Source organism: Lissotriton vulgaris, chromosome 6 (genome assembly GCF_964263255.1).
Source record: "Lissotriton vulgaris chromosome 6, aLisVul1.2, whole genome shotgun sequence".
Classification (NCBI taxonomy): Eukaryota; Metazoa; Chordata; class Amphibia; order Caudata; family Salamandridae; genus Lissotriton; species Lissotriton vulgaris.
Window position 1 is genome coordinate 398,217,998 of NC_141694.1, and position 21,581 is coordinate 398,239,578.

At 41.3% G+C, this 21,581-nt stretch overlaps 1 protein-coding gene across 1 annotated transcript in view; it reads right to left on the minus strand.

Moving 5' to 3' along the window:
• The window catches only part of CSMD1 (CUB and Sushi multiple domains 1), a 3,932,590-nt gene that overhangs the window by 2,513,445 nt on the left and 1,397,564 nt on the right, over positions 1-21,581 (minus strand). The window contains exon 7 of the mRNA XM_086925641.1: positions 205-282. Within this exon, the coding sequence (XP_086781767.1) occupies positions 205-282 (78 nt within the window). The remainder of the gene's footprint in view (positions 1-204; positions 283-21,581) is intronic.

Here is a 21,581-nt window from a genome sequence, read left to right on the forward strand (position 1 = left end):
TTGAATGTAATGAAACGAGTTCATAGTATAATCACTATACAGATAAGTGAATCACACAATTTGATTTCGATGTGTAAGTCGCTAATTACAGGCATTGTTACAATTGGTGAGTTGTCTTTCAAACTAGGAAAGTCAAATAATATACAAAAGCATTTTTTTAAACTCTTCCCATGGCGAATACCATAAATGTATAGTGAGACTTACAGACTGAGTTCTTGTGGTTGCTGTCTTTGCTGGGCATCATTTTGACTCCTCTTGATTTCAGCTCAATTGCCTTTTTCACTGTGAAAAAAAACACATTTGAAGCAATAGTATTATTTTAAATGAGATTAAACCCTTTGCATGGGTGCAAGTACGTTCATGTGACAATTAGCAAAATATTGCGATGTGTCCTACTTCACAATTCTGGCACTTAAACGTCTTCCTATTACTTATCAAATCTTATTTCATAGGTATAAATCAATATGTTGCCAGGTATGTGCATTAAAATAATTAGATTGAAAAGTGTGAATGTTTTTTTCGACTGTGGTCATCGTCTTCAAGGTGTAATGTTTTTAATTTTTTAAAATTAGACTCCACAACTATTATCAAGTTTTTTTCTTCCTAAATTGAAATTTCGATAGTTTATTTGATTTTACACACAATTCATAACTCACACACTAAATATGATGCTTATGACCTCACAATATATATACCAATAAGTAAGAATACTTAAAAGCACTAAAAGGTTAAATGATACAACATTCTTTGCAACTTTTTTCACAGTGTCATGGGTAATATGATATTTATTCTCATCTTTATTATCGTCATTAAGATTATTTACATTTCTAATTTCATCTGTCTCATTAAGAGAGAGGTCATGAACATTACATTTAGTATGTGAGTTATGGTTTGCCTTACTTTTGTGCGAGTTGTAAACCATGATCATAATCACAAATTAAAAATTTCACAGTTTTCGGAATTTAATTCACAACCATACTTCCAATCAACCTCAGTTTTCTTTTCAGTGGAATTCATTCTTAGTTTTTACCTACATTCATGATTTATAACCAAAGTTATCCATAACTTCACTTTAGACTTGGTTATTTCAGTATCTATCTATCTATCTATCTATCTATCTATCTATCTATCTATCTATCTATCTATCTATCTATCTATCTATCTATCTATCTATCTATCTATCTATCTATCTATCATGCAGTTGCAGTCACCCTTATGCAGTTACAGTTTGTAGTATTTTATTTCTATGGCACCGTTTTATAAATCAGCAGAAACATTTCCAAATATAAGTTCACCCACTTTAACTCCTTCATTCAAAGTTTGTTCTAATCTGTCAAGTGGGTAAAAAGAAGAATGGGGGTCTCAAGAGCATGAATTCCCATGTAATTTTTTTTTATAGGAAATGTACTCCAATAAAGAAGAAATGGGTGAATGGAATTACATACATTCCATTTGGCAAAAAGTTGGAACTTTACTTAGAAATCCGGCTTTTTGTGCTTAGGTGATTCCTGGCTTGAGTGGGCCATGAAGAAGTCCATTGTTATGGATGAAACACATTGTCTGTCTTTGCTGTAATGTTTGATACACTTAAGAAATAAAATAAAAATGAAGAATTGACAAAACTTTGGATTTATAAAGGGGAATTTCTTTACTTCATTTTAAGATTGATTGTGGTGCACCTCTAGCTTGGATTACTATATAATATGGCAAGTATACTTTTTTCTGCGGACAGCAGAATCCTGGATGAAATATGTTAGCTAATGGGGATATATCACTGTAATTGCAGTGAAGGTGTGCAAGGTTTTATTAAAACTACAAGCATGGATTTCAATCTGTACAATTTTCAAAAATAGTGTGAAATGGGTGTTCACTTAAAACTGCCTATTAGAAATGGGATTTCTGGTTGACTAGGGTACGCGCCTAAGCCAGGCAGAACCTACCACTCTAGCCAGGGTAAGTCATACACACAAGATAACCACTGCTCACCCCCTTGGTAGCTTGGCAGAGCAGTTAGGCTCTCAGAGGCAATGTGTAAAGCATTTGAGCAACACACACACACACCAGTGACACACTAGGCACACCACAAAAGAGACGCTATACAAGGTTATATAAAAATATCCTTTGTATTATACACAAAACGCATAAGACCACAATCACATAAGTGACTTTTCCAACTTGGCAATTGTCCTAACTAAACATAGATCTTAAACGCATTAAGTACAACATCACAGTTAGTGCATTAAGTAAATAGTCATAAGGGGCACACATCATAAATCACTTTACTATGAAAAGTACCTTAGTCCACAGACTGTATCAAATGGAAAGCTAATGTTATAAAACATCAGAAAATATCATATGGCCCCTGAACGTAAGACTTGTTACTTTGGCCAGTAAAAATCCTACATCAAAACATTAAGGCATGACATTGTGGCCGTTAGATCCACATAAATCACCAAATATTATTGAACATGAGTCACCACATTGTACCCTATAAAGCCACAGTACTCCTGCGCTTATACTACCCTTGATACGGTAATCCCAGATTCACCCGGGGCAGGAACATCTGCCCTCCTATTTGGGACAATATGGTACTGTTTTGATTCCCTGCTGGAACAAAGCAGGGGCCTCACACGAGGACTCTCCCCGTTCAGGAACTGTTACAGTGCCTGTGAGAAGTTGGCCTGGTATATGCTGTCAACTAATTAAAGTGGGCACCTTGCACCAGTCTAAACAATGCTTATGATGTAGGAGGTCAAAGATAGCCTTTAGAAAGCTATCCTAGTGGTAGCTGTGGAGACCATCCTTCAGGCTTAATCTTGAAGGAATGTAAAGCAGCTTGTTTTACTAGAATATCACCTTTAGTATTAACTGAATGAGAGGAGAACCACAGAGTAGTTATAAAAATTTATATTTATTTATAAAACACTCTCTTGTATCCTCTACACCTATGGATTACATGAATAGACAAATTTGAAAATGTCATTGATTCACTTGAAGAGACTGATAACAAAAAGATGATCAAATACCTAAATAATCCTGCTGGTGATTACGTAAAGGAAGTCATAAAGAAAATGCCACAAACTGATGAAGAAATCCCATACCGTCAGATTAAAGAAACCTTGAATCTCACATTAAATTCAATGCAAATGTTGATTATGAAAGATATAATTTCAGTCAATAATAACAGAAAGTTGGTGAAACCATTGATGAACTTGTAGAGAGACTTGACACACTCCTCAAACACTGTAAGTTCAATGAATTTAATGATAAAGAGGCCCCAGGTCTCAGGGTCATTGATGGATGCTTGTCCGATTCATTCAGACACTGAATGCTGAGAGAAACTTTGAGTGTAGAACAAGTGTTGATGGCTGCTAGTGTTGAAGCACGTGTCAATAGACAAGCTGCTGACATAGAGGCTGGAGGTCAAAGCAAAAGACCGAAGACACATAAAAATAAGATATGTTTTAGATGCAGATATTTGCCATTGTCAGAAAAGTAAGGGCTGTATGAAGAAGCTCCATTTCGTGATCGTGTGCAAAGCAAAGGGAAAAACCAGTGCCACACTGCATGAAGATAAATGACCACTGGGATGTTCTAGAAGCAACATTCAACGCGCACCCACAAGGCCCAGAGGAGACATCAGGTGCGACAAATCGACGCTGAATGAAGACAGTTGTCTTCTAAACATTCATCAAACAGTCCCTCCATATCAGTATCTAGTGAAAGTGGAGAAAATGGTTGTGCCATGTCCATGTATACCTCATAAAAGTATACCCATATTGGATAGCTGCATGTGAAGAAATAATTAAGCCAAGGAAAAGTCGACATGCCAAAGCACCAAAGTCATTCAAACATTGTCTGAAAATTACACTGAAAGTAAATGTTTTTTGGATCCTTATTACTATCAACAGTGACGCATTCATAAACCTTTTTGCTCAAGAGAAATATAATGAGTTGCATCCCTGGCCACAACTCATGCCATCGAAAACCAAAGTGTATACATGTTTGCATCAATACCCTCAAAATGTCGAAGTTTATTTGTAGCAGCGATGAAACACAAGAAAATAAAGGTGCAAGGACCCATCCATGTTCTTCAAGGGACAGTGTCAAGTGCCTATCTACTCAACTTCAGCATAGTTGCTGGTATGGGACTGAGTTTTGTGACCTACAACATGAATGGCCACCATGAAATAGTAAGTCACTTCCCTTTGTTGTTTCATAATTTAGAAAAGCTTAAGACTAGAAAGTAAAGTTGCATTTTAATTAGGATGTCCATCACGGTGTTCAGAGACATAGGGGAATTGCTTTTCATTTACAAGATGCTGTCGGAATCCAGGACAAGGCGCTGGAATGGATCATCTCCTTCCTCGACGGAAGAACACAGAGAGTACGCCTACCACCGTACAAATCAGAGGCCACCGAAGTCATCTGCGGCGTCCCCCAAGGATCCTCACTGAGCCCCACCCTCTTCAACGTCTACATGAGCCCCCTCGCGGCCATCGCATGCCAACACAACCTCAGCATAATCTCCTACGCCGACGACACCCAGCTGATCCTCTCCCTGACCAACGACCCCGCCGCCGCCAGAGCCAACCTGCACGAAGGGATGAAAGAGGTAGCTGAGTGGATGACGACCAGCCGCCTGAAACTGAACTCGGACAAGACGGAGGTCCTCATCCTGGGCTCTTCACCCTCCGCCTGGGATGACTCCTGGTGGCCTCCCGCCCTGGGCACCGCACCCAAACCGACAGACCATGCACGCAACCTGGGCTTCATCCTGGACTCCTCCCTCTCCATGACCAGGCAAGTCAACAACGTCTCCTCGGCGTGCTTCAACATCCTACGCATGCTACGGAAGATCTTCTGGTGGATCCCCACCGAGACCAGGAAGACCGTCACCCAGGCCCTCGTCACTAGCCGACTGGACTACGGCAACGCCCTCTACGCCGGTACCACCGCCAAGCTCCAGAAGAGACTCCAGCGGATCCAGAACGCCTCAGCCAGACTCATCCTCGACATTCCACGAACCAGCCACATCTCCGGACATCTGAGAGACCTTCACTGGCTCCCCGTCAACAAAAGAATCACCTTCCGCCTCCTCACCCACGCACACAAAGCCCTACACGACCAAGGCCCAAGCTACATCAACAGCCGAATCAACTTCTACGCTCCCAAACGCCACCTCCGATCAGCCAACCACGCCCTCGCGGCCGTCCCCCGCATCCGAAGAGCGACTACAGGAGGAAGGTCCTTCTCCTACCTGGCCGCCAAGACCTGGAACTCCCTCCCGACCGACCTGCGCCTGACCCAAGACCACCTCTCCTTCAGGAAGAAGCTGAAGACCTGGCTGTTCGAGCAGTAGCGGCACCCCCCCACCCCCAGCGCCTTGAGACCCTACGGGTATGTAGTGCGCTCTATAAATGTCAGTGATTGATTGATTGATTGATTGAAAAAGAACTTGAATGGTTACTAAAGCCTAATATCATTAAGCATTCTACTGTCCAACACCATAGGTTTCTCCCATCTTGGTAGTGCCAAAAGAGGACAGAGCAGGAGCAATATGCATATGGGTTGACATGTGTCTCATTGAGCCAGAATGAAGATAGGTCCACATATTTTGACATGATAACACAACTAAATGGTAAATGGTGTAAAGACCATCTAACATCAGTTGGAACTCAAGGAAGAGTGCCGGTACATTACACGTTTTTCTACAAATGTCGGTCTGTTTCTATTAAAAAAACGACATTTCGGTCTGTCATCCACTGCAGAACTGTTTCAAGAACTCATTTGATGTTGTGTTCAATTACAGTGATTACATATTGGTTTTCGGAGCTAAGCAAAGAGATCATAATATAGTTCTTACACAAGTTTGTTGTTTACTTGCCAAAGGAGGTTTTATTTTGAATACAGACAAATGGGGGTTCCGTAAGACAAAGCTAAAATGAATTGCCCATATCTTTTTTTGATGGGGGTATGGAACTAGATCCTGCTATGGTACAAGCACTGCCAAAGGCTGATCCCCCGCAAGATGTTTCTATGGTGTGCTCATTTCTTAGCATGGCCAATAAATGTTCTAGATATATACAAGACTTTGCCACTCTTAGTGCACCCTTGAGAGAGTTGATCGATTTGTTTTTCATTTCAGTGGCTACATGATTGTGAGAACAGTTTTTTAAGAAAATTAAACAAGCCACTGAGAATGCTAATGAAATGTCTAATTTCAATCCGAAAACTTCATACAGAGGTTTAGGTTGGCGCTATCCCAGTACAGCAGACACCCAAATGCTGCTCGAAGGCATAATGTGGGGTTTGCAAGTTGAAGTGTGTCCCAACAAGAACATTCTCACTCATAACCTGAAAAAGAAAGTTAGCCATGTTAGGGGTGTGTGGAGAATTCCATATAAACCTGAACAGAAATCCTTTTACACTGGTAACTGATCATCAAGATTTACCAACAATATGTGTCGATCCAAAGGCCAAGATGCCCTCAAGTCTCTCAATGCCTCCTTAGCCAACATGCTGGGTCTCATTGAATGTTACGGCGTACAGCTACAAGAGAATGATTGCAACATTGTACATTGTCCAGTAAAGGATCAAAAACCTGCAGTCTATTTTTCCAGAGTGCCCATTCAAGGTCATGGCACTCCATCCAAGCTAGCTGAAGTTATATCAACTGCATCATAAAATCAAACACACCAACTACCTTTTAGTTAGCCAGATCATCACTGCCACAAGCCAGAAAAGTGACATGCTAAAGTTGAAAGATATAATTACACATCAGTCAGGGAACCATCACACTCAACCTTTTACAAGGGTAAAAATTGTTTACCATAAAACCCGAGCCACCGCATGCCATTACAACGCAGTTGTTACAATGATTGCATTGTTACAATGCATGCCATAGCTCCACAAGTCAGAACAATGACTTACTCTAGGGGTCAGAAGGTGTTGGATTTACAATTAAACACCTTCCCTACTGTTGTACAGACCGGATTAGAATAGTAAATTATGTTGTTATGACTTGCGGAGTAATGGCATACGTTGTAACAAAGCAGTCGTTGAAATGACCACGTTGTAATGGCAAGTGGTAAAAAGCAAGTGGGGTAACGTGGCATAATCTATCACCTGTGAGTGTGAATATCAAAAATACAGAAGTGTCAAAGATGAACTGTTGATCACTCAAGAAGGAGTTGTAGCAGGGTTTCCGTTCTCCCACAGAACTGTGCACAGAGATCTAGAACCTGGGTGAATTAAGATGACCCAAAACTCACCTTAGTATCAGAAATCCCCTTACCTAGCTAGCTACAGTGTCTCATTGGTCATAAAAAACTCCCAATGACTTAGACAATCCAGAACATGAACTTAGGGTACCTCAGGTATCGTGGAACACATGAACACTCTTTCGTTCTATAATCATTTCAAACAAAAACTGGGAGTCAAAGAACACACGTGCAAGTTTGCAAATATTTATTTTTCAATGCAAGGTTCTCAAACACAGTATCTTATATAATATCAGCATACATATTATAAAAATCAGAGTTATCAGCATAGTCACTCATCCATAGTAAGCAAAAGGTGATAGCATATTATAATACAAATTCTATAGAAATCTGTATTACCTATATTTCGCGCACCCTATTTAACATACTAGATTATATCTAAGAAGGTCTCATTTGGGTTTTTAGCAGGGCGGGCCCATACCTCTAATGGTCAGTAGGAGAAGATCACATCAACAGCTACCACCTCTCTGCATGCGAAGCATCAAGTGTGTTTTTGCATTCTCAGTAACTCTATCTTAAACCCGCGTAGAGCCCAATGTTGGCAGCAACATTATTTGTGTTATGTCTAATGTGGTGCGAGGATCAGGCCTCCCAGCAATCTTGTGTTAGGTTATTCTTAGAGGCTATAGATCTCAGTGTGCAGACAGTGTACCAAGTGTACCAGGCACGACTGATATCAGAGCAATAACATATTATTCTCAATAAATCACATCTTTCGTCTAGGTTGAAAGCTACAATAATAATTATGTGTCGTGTGCAAACTGAAGCCGAAGGAAAATATGTTGTTTAAACATTTAATAAGCTCAAGCTAACTTAACACAATATATAGAAAAGCATTAACTATATGACAGAGTTATATTGCGAGGGTCTATAATCTTTATTCCGGAGATGTTGGGGCTGCAATTGCTTTAAATGGCCCACAACGGACATAAGAAATCATTGCCACAAAACAAGCTCTCCGCGACTAAGCTTGGTTTTCCATATGTTGAAGAGCGAGTTGATAGGGAATTAAAGGCATGTCATCTGTGCTATTGTCTATATACAAAAGTTACTCAACACACCCTAAATATGTCAGAACTCCCGAAGCATGCCTGGGAGAGGATAGCATTGACTTTTTTGGTCCACTCGACAACGGACATCACCTGATGGTGACTGTGGACGAATACTCATTATTTCGAACGAGTCATTGAGAGCCTCAAAGACATCTTTGTGACATGGGGTGTTCTAGCCACACTAAAATCTGACAATGGTCCACCTTTTAATAGTCTGTAGATCAAATACTTCTTAGAGCATTTGAGCATAAAGCATCAAAAGAGCACTCCTCTGTGCAATGTACTGGTTGAGAGATTTTGTGAGTATGCTAAAGAAAGCTGTGCAGTGTGTCACACTTGAGAAGTTCAACTTACAAACTGTGTTAATCTCTACATTGAGAGCTTACCGTTCAACACCTCACTCAACTACAGGTGAAAGTCTGGCAACATCGATTTTCGGGATAGCAATGGCAACCAAAATACACCAGTGGACAAATCTGAGACAAAGATATGACATGTGAAAAACATTATCTTTCAGAAAGGTCACAGACTGCTGGCACATCAGATGCTGAAAAGAAAATCAGATGCTCCCTGTGATGCAGAACTTTTCCAAGTGGTGTTGACCAGAGGACTTATGGTGACTGCCCAGAGCCCTGTGAAGTCTATTACTAGAAACTCTCCTGACTTTTGATGTTTGATTCCTAGTTCATCATATCTCCCGGGTGAAGGGGAGACTGACTCTTAAGCATCAGTGACTGCTGCTGCCGTTTTGCCATCCCAGCAGATCTTGGATCATGTTGTTGGCAGGTTTCAACTTCACACAACACATTCAAGTCGAACAGCTACAGCAACAAGGAGATTAATTGAAGAGATTTAAGCATATATATGTGTATATATATTATAAAATTGGTAAGTTTTTGTTTAACAGAGGGGGAGATGTAGTGTCTTGCAAGATAGCAATGACGGAACACTTTTAGCTCCTGATGAACTCCATAGACCTCTGACATAATGAATAGACTGTATTGCGAGAAGGCTGTGACAGAATATTGAGTTCTCAGTTACACACAGATGAATAAAGACGTGTGATACCAAGCTCCATGGGTGGAGCAGTCATTGACAGGTACCCAGGCTGGGAAGATGCTACAAGTAGGTGTCACATGACTGTGTTTAGTTGGGAGCCCTGAACAGCAGGTTGAAGGTAGTGAGTTTATCACACAGCATTGTAGAGGGTTATAATGGTGTTGATACTTAATGCATATCCAATTTTTGGCCTCTCAACAGAAAGCAATGATCACCTATGTGCAGAGCCTCTGGAGTTATACACTAGGGAAAGACAAAATTATGAGGCAAGCGTGACTAAATGTATTTGCAAGAGAAGGCAAATGAGCCATGTAATGCAGTACATTTTGTGACAGCTTTCCATCATTTATTTATTATTTAAATTAAAAGAAACACTGTGCAAAGATTTTTCTTAGTGCCATCTTAACAACCAAATATAGTAATAAACAACTGTAGTATGTTGACCAGTCAAACTTTTCACATGGCCTTCCACTGCACAGGAACACGTTATCTTGTTTTTAGTAGCTTTTGATCCAACTGAGCTAGAAACATATTTCTGATTTTGGATCTGCAGATTAAATAGTAGATAATGGGTTAGGTGGCTAATGTGGCATATCCATAATTATGCAAAATATGTCACATAGTATACTAATTCCACTGGCTTTGCCTTTGCATCACCTGTAACTACATTTGATTTGAAAGTGTGTGATGGAGATTTATACAGTGTAGAAATATGGACTGGGCCAATAGAAACGAGCGTGACATTTTTTCAGGTGAAGATAGAAGGTGTGTGGCTATGTAAGAGAGTGGGAGTAATGAAGGGGAGGTGTGCAATAATGATTGTAGGGAACAAGGATATTATAATGGAGCAAATATGAAGGAAAACGTAAAAGGATTCCAAAAGTGTGTCCTCGGTATAAATTCTAACGCTTTCTTTATGTCATGTGGTTGTCGATAAAAATGCTGAAATTCCGTTCTGACAAAGAAATGTCTATATTTCTTATATTTTCTTGTCAGCATGGTATCTTTATTTATTTGCATTTTTTGATAGTGTGGACTCGACCCGGAAGTATTGGGGAGCTTTACATGAGTGGCAGTTACATTACACATGGGCACATTTTTTTTCCATGTTTTATTAGGCGTGGGGAGGTAAAATGACTTACACAGACCAATGCCTTTGATAGTTGTTGCCACCCAGACAGACATTAGATAAAAATACGTTATGGGACAAACTAGTTTCCTCGGGCCACTGATGCAAAATAGAGCAAGAACAATTCATGTAAGTTTTAACCTGAAAGAAATGCTGTTTGCTAACAGATAAAGGACTTCTGGCAAGTCTGCTCCGTTTCTCTGACTTTGTTTGTTAAATTTACATGCATCTTTCTAATTTTAATTGAGGATATTTCTTTACAGTTCTGAGTGGATTAGTATAATGCACTTGGCTTCTTTTTTTTCTTTTAATCCTCATCCACCTCAGACCGCATTTGACAAAAAGTAGGATGTCTATACCGTGACTCAATACCCAGAGTCGTAGGCACTTGAATTCGAGGGGCCCCAAAAGAAAGAAACCATGCCCGCCTACCTGTCCCGGGGTGGGCACCCCGGGACACTGCCGGAGCTGGATTCTGGGGGGTGGCAGTCCCCAGGGCCATCACACGCTCCAGGAGGGGGCCGTCCTCCCAAAGTGTACACAGCCCCAGGGAGGTGGCTGTCCCTGGGAAGTGTGGGGGCCTCGAGCCCCCCCCACACAGGTATTTTTTTTTAAAAGAAGCCCTGGGGCTGGTGGTTCCCGGGCCAGCAGGGGGGGTTGTGTGCCCCCGCACAATAATTAATGAAAGCCCCAGGGTGGCAGTCACTGGGGCTGGGGGGTTAACCCGGCGCCGTGGGGGTCCCCCTGGGCCTCCGCCAATATTTTTTAACATGCCCCCGCTACCTGGCCTACCCGAGGGCTAATTATTAACGTAGCACGGGAGCCCGCACTTTGTTTTTTTTACTTTTGCGACCAGATCCACGGATCCTCTGTGCATATTTGCGTTTCTTTTTTAAATACTTTTTTGGGCCCTGGGGGGACTTGTGGGACCCACTAAGCAGGCCTAGGGGGTCAGGGTGTTTCTACCCTGTCCCCTTAACTTGTTTTACGTGTTTGTTTCCCTGGTACAAGATGGCTGTCCAGACTTCCTGGTTTTGCAATCTTCAATTGGCAGTCACACGGAACGGAAAAGTTGTCTGGACCGATAATTAAGAATAAAATTGTGAGAGAGGTGTGCCTGTTGATTTTAATCACTGATTGTGACTCGTGGAGTGAAAGTTACCACTCCACTGCACCTTTACACTTTTTTGCTTTGTTTGGGACACTTTTCTTTTTGTGAACAAAACGACTACCTTTGATGAGAAAAGGGGCCCAATCTGGTGAGTACCTGACAGTTACCCTGATGGTGGTGCACCCGTGAGGGGTCATTTTGTTCTCCACACATTTTTTCACTTTTCCTTCCTTGTTGTACTGTGCAAATTATTGGTCCAGACAACTTTTCCGTTCCGTGTGACTGTCAATTGAAGATTGCAAAAGGTTTTCTTAATAAGAAAATAAGACGAGGTGCGGTTATATACCCCAGGAACAAATATATTAGTGGAATGGGCAGTGTAGCAGTAGAAATTGATGGTTGACTCTCCTGCTTTAAAAAGAATATCGACTGATTTTTCGTCTAAGAGACAGGGTTTTGTGGTATTGATGGTCCTTGAGTGGAGGGCAACCCTGGTCTTCTCTTTTTCCCTCTTGGCTACTTTTCGAACTAGTTGAAGCGTTGACAGCCAATTAAAATGCAGCTCGTGATCGGCAGGGTGCGCCTATCCTCCATGCCTCCATAGATCGATATTTTTATTTTTTGATTTTCTCAGAAACTACTGAATGGATTTACACCATTTAAGAAAAAGAGTTCTTTCTGAGGCAAGAGCTACCTTCATGCCAAATTTGGTATAATTCCGTTCCGCAGTTTGAGCTGTAGCCGTGTCTAAAGTTTTGTATGGGAATTAACATGGAGGAAACGCGTTTTGGAACCCCCCTTTTTTCTAGGCCCCCGATTGCAGAATCACCCCAAAATTTTCAAGATAGGAGCGGACCGGAGCCCCCCACTAGTTTTGAAAATTTTGCGAAGATTCGTCCCCGCCAAAGTTATTAGGAAATGAAAAAAATGCTTTTTGAATAGAAACAAGGTCCTAACTATAACTACCTTCTGGCAAACGCCAGTAGGTAAAATATACATATATATATAGATATATATAGATGCTGGATTCGTTTTTGGTTGATTTAGGACTAGTGCTAAACTGTGCTCTTTCCCCTTAAAATATATGTTTGGCTTACACCTTATTGGCAAATTTAATTTACTTATAAGTCCCTTGTAGAGTGATACACCAGATACCAAGGGCCTGTGAATTAAATGCTATCTGTTGGTCGGCAGCACTTATTGTGCTCCCTAAATAAATAGCACCTTAAAACATGTCCCAGGCCTGCCACTCCAGCCTTAATGCAGTTTTAAACTGTCATGTCCACTTTTAATTAAAACACAGTTGCCAAGCCTTAATCTCCCATTTTATTACATATAAGTCACCCCTAAATTTGGTACTAGGTATCCCATACGGCAGAGTGCTTTGAAAATAAAAGGTTTGTCATGCACTCTTAGGTTTTGCAGGTCCCATTAGTGGAAAACTCCTAAATTCATTCTTGTCTACTGTGAGGTCTACCCTTCCTATTTGATAACATTGTAGATTCCTTATTACATTTAATAAGCTGTAATTTCCAAATAGGAGTAGGTAGCTATGAGAAGTTTGGTCTTATGGAATTGTAATGAAAATCCAAATTTAACAGTAAAGTTGAGTTTTTTATTACAATTTTAAAACTGCAACATTTAGAATGTTGGCATTTTTCTGCCCTTGGTTCTTTTGTACCTGAAGCCTATCTTGGGACACATGACTGGGTGTAGCTTCCATTTAAACTTTGAGAATTCCTCCCAGACAATCACACAATGGAGAAGTTAGGTGTACCTGCATTGACCATCTGCTGGCAGAATGGGGGCAGAACTGAGCACAGCCCGAATTGTGATGGAGGGTCACGTTTTAATGTCCAAAGTTAGTTTGACCATCTCTAACATACACTGTCAGTAAAAAACAGCACACACACCCATTAAAACCCCTGCATATAGGCCTAAGCCAAAGCCCACTGCCTCAAGTTACCTTTTTAAAAAAATAAAATCTACTAGGCCCGATGTTCTTAAAAATGCGTTTCTTTTCGTGCACAACACGGTGATGTGGCTTGGGCTACCGCTGAACCACAGAAACTTTCCACAGTTACAAGTACAGGTGCTTCACATCCACACACGGGGCTCCAGCTGGTACACCCTTGACATTTCACAAGTATTGATTGCTTCATTTTATTTAGTATGCAATGTTCCAAGCTCGCTCAGATGAAACCGCAGCAGCACCTTGCAATAGCAACGCCTGCCTTTAAGTTCCGGTGTCATATATATTTTTAGAGATATGTACGCTACATATATTCTTTGTTTATATTTTGCGGTCAGGCATGACAGACCACCCGCCCAAACACCTGACTCCCTGGCCTGCCATATTGACGTTCTCAGGACTTTAGCACCACCAATGTAGGCGTGTGGTCATGCTGTAGACGTGCGTTCAAACACCTGCACCATTACCTACGTCAATGTGGTCTCCATTTTCTGCTCTGACAGGTATAACAGGCCGTTCACATCGCTTAGGACTCAGAACTCTCCTGGGAGTGCTTGGCACAAGTGTGGGTTCTCCGGCCGGCCGTTTATCTGACTAGGGACTTCAAGCCTATTTCTCAGGTGGTACCTCCCAATCTAGATAACCTATTTGCTTTTTTTAAATCTCTTTGATTATTCTCAGTATTTTTAATCCACACCCAATTCCTGCATTTAGTGTATTTTAAAATGATGTTTCTCACATGGCTAGTTTACTTTAGAAAGGTTTGCCTCCAGGCACTAGAATTTCATAGTGTGCATTATATCTTTGACTCTTTACCTGATTACAATTGTGCCTTCTTTTAGCAGATGCTCATTCCAACTTATCTTCTCGAATTCTGAGCATTATAAATATAATCATGTGTTCTATTCCTGACGGAGTGAAGTCAGGTTTTCTTAACACCTTCGATGCTCATGATGAGCTCAGCTCGTCATGAGGTACACCTCTCGTACACTCATGACGAGCTGAGCTCGTCATGAACAATGGGAATAAATCAGGGCCAGCACAGGAGTGGAATACCATCAGCATTGATGTTGTTATTGGTTTTTGCTTAACTATATGAAATGATATGCAATTATTGATATGCTTGTGATTTAACGAATAAATGTGCCACTTCAACATGGCTCTCCGTCGTCTTATATCTTTCTTCCTTGTTTCTCAGTGAGGAGGTGCCTCGGTGGCTTGTGACCACAGGTGACCACATCCAAAGGGCATTTAGTTTCCTTTGTCACTTGTAACTGAATAACATGTGCTCTGACTTCACACAAAGGGCCTATTGACCCCACCTTGTCACTTCAGTCAGCTTGGTACCAGGCCATGAGAGGCAGGAAATTGCATGCACTTCTGCCTGGGCTCAAGGACTGTATCTTCATCTTGCCCAGGACCTCTGGAGTGACTCACAAAAGCTAGTTTGCTGGCCTCTTGTTCTGAGCCACAGGGGCAGAAAAAGCATCCCCATCATAACCCTGCACCTGGGCCCAGTCTGAGTGATTCCTGAGAAACCAAAAGCCCCTCCAGTGCTGGATCCTTGGAACTGGTGCTAAAGGTACCAGATAGCCAAATCCCAAAGCGGGAACTCCGTAAATGTTTGGCTTAAAACTGCTGAGAACCAAAAGGAGGCTGGGGCCAACCAGTCAGATTGACTGTGTGGCTTCACCGACAATGTTCTTTGCCGCAGCAGCAATTCCTTTTCAGCAGTCCATCGGCAAAGGGATATCCAGCTTCATGGAACTGTCTTTGGCTATAGCCCTCTAGCTCGTCGTGCTGCAAATTTTCAACTTCCATTTCAGAGACTAAGGGCCCGATGTAGGTCACCAAATACCGGTCGGTATTGGCCGAATTCCGCCGTTACCGACCGGTATTTGGTGATTGAGATGTAGGGGCCATTATATTACAGAATCGGTAAATTTACTGATTTGGTAAATTTACCGATTCTGTAGAATACAGAATCGGTAATTTTACAGATTCAGTAAATCCCAGATGTAGGTAGCACTGTTTACAGTGCTAGGCCTTCAGAATTCGGTATTTTATCACCCAATACAATTGGGTGGTAAAATACCGAATTCAGGTGTACATGCACATCTGTGCATGTACACCTGTGCCATGTGACACACAGACATGCCCTTAGGGCATGTATGTGTGCCACATGGCACATAAGCCTGGAATTGGGGTGCTACAGGGTGTCAAAGTGACACCCCGTTCACCCTTGCAGGATTCGGTTTTTACCGAATCGGTATTTCCTATTGATTCCTATGGGCTTCAAGGCTCATAGGAATCAATAGGAAATACAGATTCGGTATTTACCGAATCGGTAAATACCAAATCTTACTGATTCGGTAATTCTAAAATAGGAATTACCTACATCTGCCCCCTTCCTATTTACCTACTCTTAAATACCGAATCGGTATGATTCGGTATTTAAGAGTAAGTAAATAGGAATTACTTACATCGGGCCCAAAGTCTGAACATAGAAATCTTCAATGTGGCTTCGACCAAAGGCTATCCAATGAGGACACACAACCTGCAGCCTTGACCCGGTGTACTTTACTTTCTCAGACCCTTTTTCTCAGTATTGCTTTCACTTGTGAAGGTAAACGCCAACCAAGCCTAATCCACTTCTTCTATTTGAACTGCGCTCCATTTCTATTGGATGCATTTTTTTACTTTGGCCCGATTTCACATGACCAGATGTCCTCGTTTGGTGCATTGATCTAAAAATATAAAAAATTCATAACTCCGGTTCTACTGATTGGATTTTTGTCATTGTGGTATCAAATAATGTATTACACTTTGCTCTTTTTCTAAAGTTGTTTGGGGTTTTCTTGTGTTGTGTTTTCACTATATTACTGTTTGTGAACATAAATAATTTACACATTGCCTCTAAGATAAGCTTGGCTGCTTTTTGTCCTAAACTACCGAGGGTTAAGTACAGATTAATTTAGTGACTTTTTGTGGTTCCAATTTATCTATCTATCTATCTATCTATCTATCTATCTATCTATCTATCTATCTATCTATCTATCTATCTATCTATCTATCTATCTATCTATCTATCTATCTATCCTTTGTGACCAACCATTTATATATTTCTTTCTTTTAAACCCCTCTCCCAATCCCACTACCATAAAACCCCCTAATACCCTGTACCCTTATCCGAAACCTTTAAAACAACTTGCTAACCCATACCTTTACCCAATCCTGAAACGTTAAAAGCCTTTATTACCTTGTACCCTTACCCAGCCCTCAACCCTAAGAAACCTTACAACCCCTTGTCATACTCATCATTAAACCTTAAAAGCTCCTTACTTGTATATAGCCTTAGACATACTTGACCCCCTAAATCCCCTAACTACTCTCTACCCTTAAACATCTCCGAACCATAAAAGGCCTTACTAACCCATTCCCCAAAGATTAAAAATGCGTCCTAACCCATACACTAACCAATTTCGAAACCTTAAAGCTCTTTACTGACCCTTACCCTTCTCAATCTCTGAACCCACTATCCCATACCTTTACCTATCCATGAGCCATAATACCCTTACAACCCTGCACCCTGACCCATCCCTGAATTCTAAAATCCCCAGGAAAAGTAAAGAAATCTTCGGTCGTTGAGTTTAACCGATGAAAATTAGCTGAACAAGTCACCTTTTAAAGGCTGAAATTAAAGATGCAGAAATGGTGTTTTAACTTTTCAGACATTAACACTCTGTTTCCTAGAAGTGCCAATGGAGCAACACGAGCACTGCTCCTCATAAGCGATACTAGAAATCCTAGGTAATGCTTTCATCCTGTCAATGCTGTATTTTTAATTTTGGATGAGCTATGCACTTCACTGACATTCTCTGCAACCTGGAGTACATGCATAGCTTGTTGAAACGTTTCATTTTCATGAGCATTCCACCTGTCGTGTGTCCACTCCCCCTGCAGCGGGCAAAGAGAATAACACGATTCAAATCATTTAGTTTTTTTCCTATGTCTTGATAGTATGCAGTTCAATATAGCAATTAATTTGCATTGCCTTTGTATGAGGCTTGTTAGATTGGGGGTCTCTAGTTGGCACAGGTAGGTACTTGTGACAAATAGGGACCCTTGCTTCTGGTCAAGGTAAGGGGGTACAATCCTAAAATAACCCTTGCTCACCCCCTTGGTAGCTTGGCACGAGCAGACAAGCTTATCTCAGAGGCAGTGTGTAAAGCATTTGTAACCACATGTAGTAACCCAATGACAATTCTACAGATGGACACCACACAATTGTATATTCAAATTCAAAAAGCTTTGTTCGAGATTCATAATTGAAATCATGAAAGCATGCATTAAAAAGAGCCTAAAACATCAATTATAAATTGTACAATTAAAACATTCACCAGAATTAGAAAATTTGCTCCAATAAAAGCAGAAAGGTCTAAAAATAAGGTTACTTCTCATGGTTATTTACATTGAATTTGTAAACTTGATTGCTAGTTTTAAAAAGCTTGATACAGCATGGATTACAGAGTCATTTTCTAGCTGTTGCAACCTAATAAATGCTAGTCTACAAGTGCGATGCCCCCACACTCAGAACCCCCCCCCCTTGGTACAGTTGTATATTAAAAATAAGTATTCTTTATATAGACTTAACACAAGACCACAAACGACAAAAATCCACAATACTATTCTTAAAATGGTAGTTTTAGCTTAGTTCAGTTCAGTTCTTAAGATGCGACACTTTAAGTCAATGTACCTTGCGATGTGTTGCGCTTCCACAACAAATAGTGTTGCAGCAAGGGAAATGTGGCAAACTTCTGGTGCAAAGAAATAAAGACGTGAAGTTCTTCCAGATTTGGCACGCTTCTCCGATGATGCGAGAAGTCTCGGTTCGATACGTCAACTGCAGCGGCGATACCCTTGTTCAGTGATGCAACGGCAACAGCCTCAGCTGCGGCACTCTTCTCGACGTTGCGAGAGTCTTCCGCACAATGCGACAACTACAGTGGCGACATCCAAGATGCGACAGCAGCAGCTCCGACTGCGGCGCGCTTCTCTGTGGATGCGGGGCGCTTTTCTCGATGAGGTGCAGTGCGACAGCTACAGCGGCGACATCCACGATGCGACAGCAGCCAAGATGCGACGGCATTGATGGTGACAAACTTCCTCTTCGTTGCGAGATGCTTCTCTCGATGCGGTGCATTGCATCAGGCACAGCAGCGACACCCTCCTTCGGAGTTGCGACAGCAGCAGCTGCGACGGCGACACGCTTCTTCCTCTTGAGTCGTGCTTCCCGCTCCTTGCAACATATTGTCCCTCAGGAGACCCCAAAACAGCAGCAGGTACTTCCAAAGAACTCTGGGGAGCTGGGGTTTGAAGTCTGTTGTCTCTGAGACTTCAGCAGGAGGCAAGCTCTGTTCCAAGCCCTTGGAGATCCTTCACAAGTTGAAAATAAAGCACACACAGTTCTTTCTCCTTTCATGGGCAGTCAGGCAACCACTGCAGGTCAATCCCCCAAGCAGCACTTCAGCTTAGGGATAGTCTCTCCCCAGGTTCTTCAGGTTCCTCTCCTCAGCAAAGGTTTCTTTGTGTAGTCCAAAAGTGATCTAATTTCTTGGGAGCAGGGTCCCAATATTTATACCCCAAAATCCTTTGTCAAACACAGAATGGTAAAACCAACTTTACTAAAAGATGTATTTTATCAGTCTGAGTTCAGGCATACTAAACCCGACTTTCTACCATGTTCCTTGAGTCAGTTAGGATTATAAAATGTAATAATCTAACTGTCGATTCTGGCCTATGGAGAACAGGTAGACTTGCAATAGTGAAAAACTAAAATGGCTATAATTCACTATTAAGACATGCCACACACATCAGGGCTTGTCCTACCTTGTACTTACAATGCACTCTGACCTTGGGCCTACCATAGGGGTGTCTGATACGAAGAAAAGGAAAGGTTTAGGGACTGGCAAGTCGGTGCACTGGCCCAGTCAGCATGACAGTACCAGACTGCACACACGCTCTGCAATGGCAGACCTTAGACACATTTTACAAGGCTGCTTCTGTGGGTGGCACAACAAGTGTTGCAAGCCCATTAGCAGCATTTGGATTTACATGCCCTCAGCACACTCAGTGCACTGTACTAGGGTCTGACAAGTAAACCAAATCAGTCAATTATGGAGTCACCAATTCATACATCAATTTACAATAGGGAGCACTCGCACTGTGGCACTGGACAGCAGTGGCACAGTGCCCAAAGCACCTAACACTTCAAAAACACATGAGGCAACAGCAGAAATGGAAGAGAGACCCATGCCAATGGTGCCAGGTCTAACAAGACTTTATTCGTGTTTGGCTTTGTGGAGGCCCTTGACTTTGCCCCGTGAGAGTCACCCTATTAAATATGTTGAATGTTTCTACATCCAAAGGCTCTATGCCTATCATGATGATATGAAAGGTCAGGATGAAAGGGCTGCTTCATAGGAGTTACATGCTCTCATTTTCAGTTAAAAATTTTGGCTTCTGGAGAATTGCCAACAAGCTGTTCGTCATCCTCTTTGGCAACATTTTCTGAAGTGTTCCACTGCCCTTATTTGGCTTAGCATAAAACTCATCATCGAAGCATATCAGTCTCTGCTTTTTGTCATATCAACTTTGCTTAAGCTCTCCAAACTTACAAAGCACATCATTTTAAGAAGAAGCTCTTGAAGAGGTATGAGGTTGAGTTTCCAAGTCGAGCCACTTCCGGCTGATCGACTGTAACACTTGGCCTCTTAGGCCTTTACACAAATCCACCTCCATTGATCACACAAGTGCTATATTTTCTTCTCTGCATATAGCCTGATGAGCGAAAATACATTAATCTTGTTGAAATGATGTCACTATCTTAAAAAACCGACTGCTCTTTACTGTCCATGTGTAATAGGAACAAATGAAAGTTGATGGAGTTCATTTGTTAATATACGCTCTTATCAGCACCTCCATCCACAAGGAAAAGGCTTAGCCCTTTCCATGATTTAACCAAGTTGCTCAGACATTTCTGTAAAGTTGTAATGAACTTTGCCATATAGTGACTCTTTAAAAGCCTGCAGAATTAAGTGCAAATAATTATGAGCATGCACAGATCGTAGCAGTATGCAGAAGCGAACCTTTAACTCTTGCAAACATTGCATGTTCAAAATTTCACATCAGCTAAAACCAAGGTATGACTAAAAACACTTAAGCTCGATAAACATTGTGAAAACCCACTACATCCGTAACAAACATAAAATGCGATAACAATTGTAGCACACGCACACAGCTGCAACTTGCAACGAATGGTGCAATGCAAAGACATGCACATTGACAAAAAAATGAACAAACATAAAAGTCGACTACACTAAATGAACTGTTCCAGTGTGCTTGTATTGAGGATTTGATCGTAGCAAAAAATGTACCTTGTATGTGTTCTGTATATGATGTATGTCATGCAAGTGGAATGATTCTTTCTGCAGGCTTATCTTGAGTGTTTTTGACACATTTTCGAGCGGCGGTAGAAAACGTCAAACTGAAGACGAGTTTTTAGGAGGCTCTTTTAAAATTCATACTTTGTTCACATCTACCTTTTACTTAACTGTTACAATAAACGCAGTGGGCGAATCTGATCAGAAATATCACAAACGATTTCCTGGATTTACAAGCTGGATGGGACATAAATCGTAGCCTAATAGCTCATGACAGCAGATGTCAGACTGTGCGATGTTAATAATGTTGTTCTGCTCTACCTGAAAAGCCACAGACAGCTTCATGCTTTTAATTTAAAAAGTAGGATACTTTCTCTATTTACTTGAGCTTTCTCAAATATGTTAAGGTATTAGGGATAATTTTCGTGACATATTTATGCAAGCCATCTTTTATGAATTCACGTGTAGATACCTGAAAATAAAGTAAAAACTGTACCTGACTTGTACACATTATGCCTCCATGTCAAATTGTT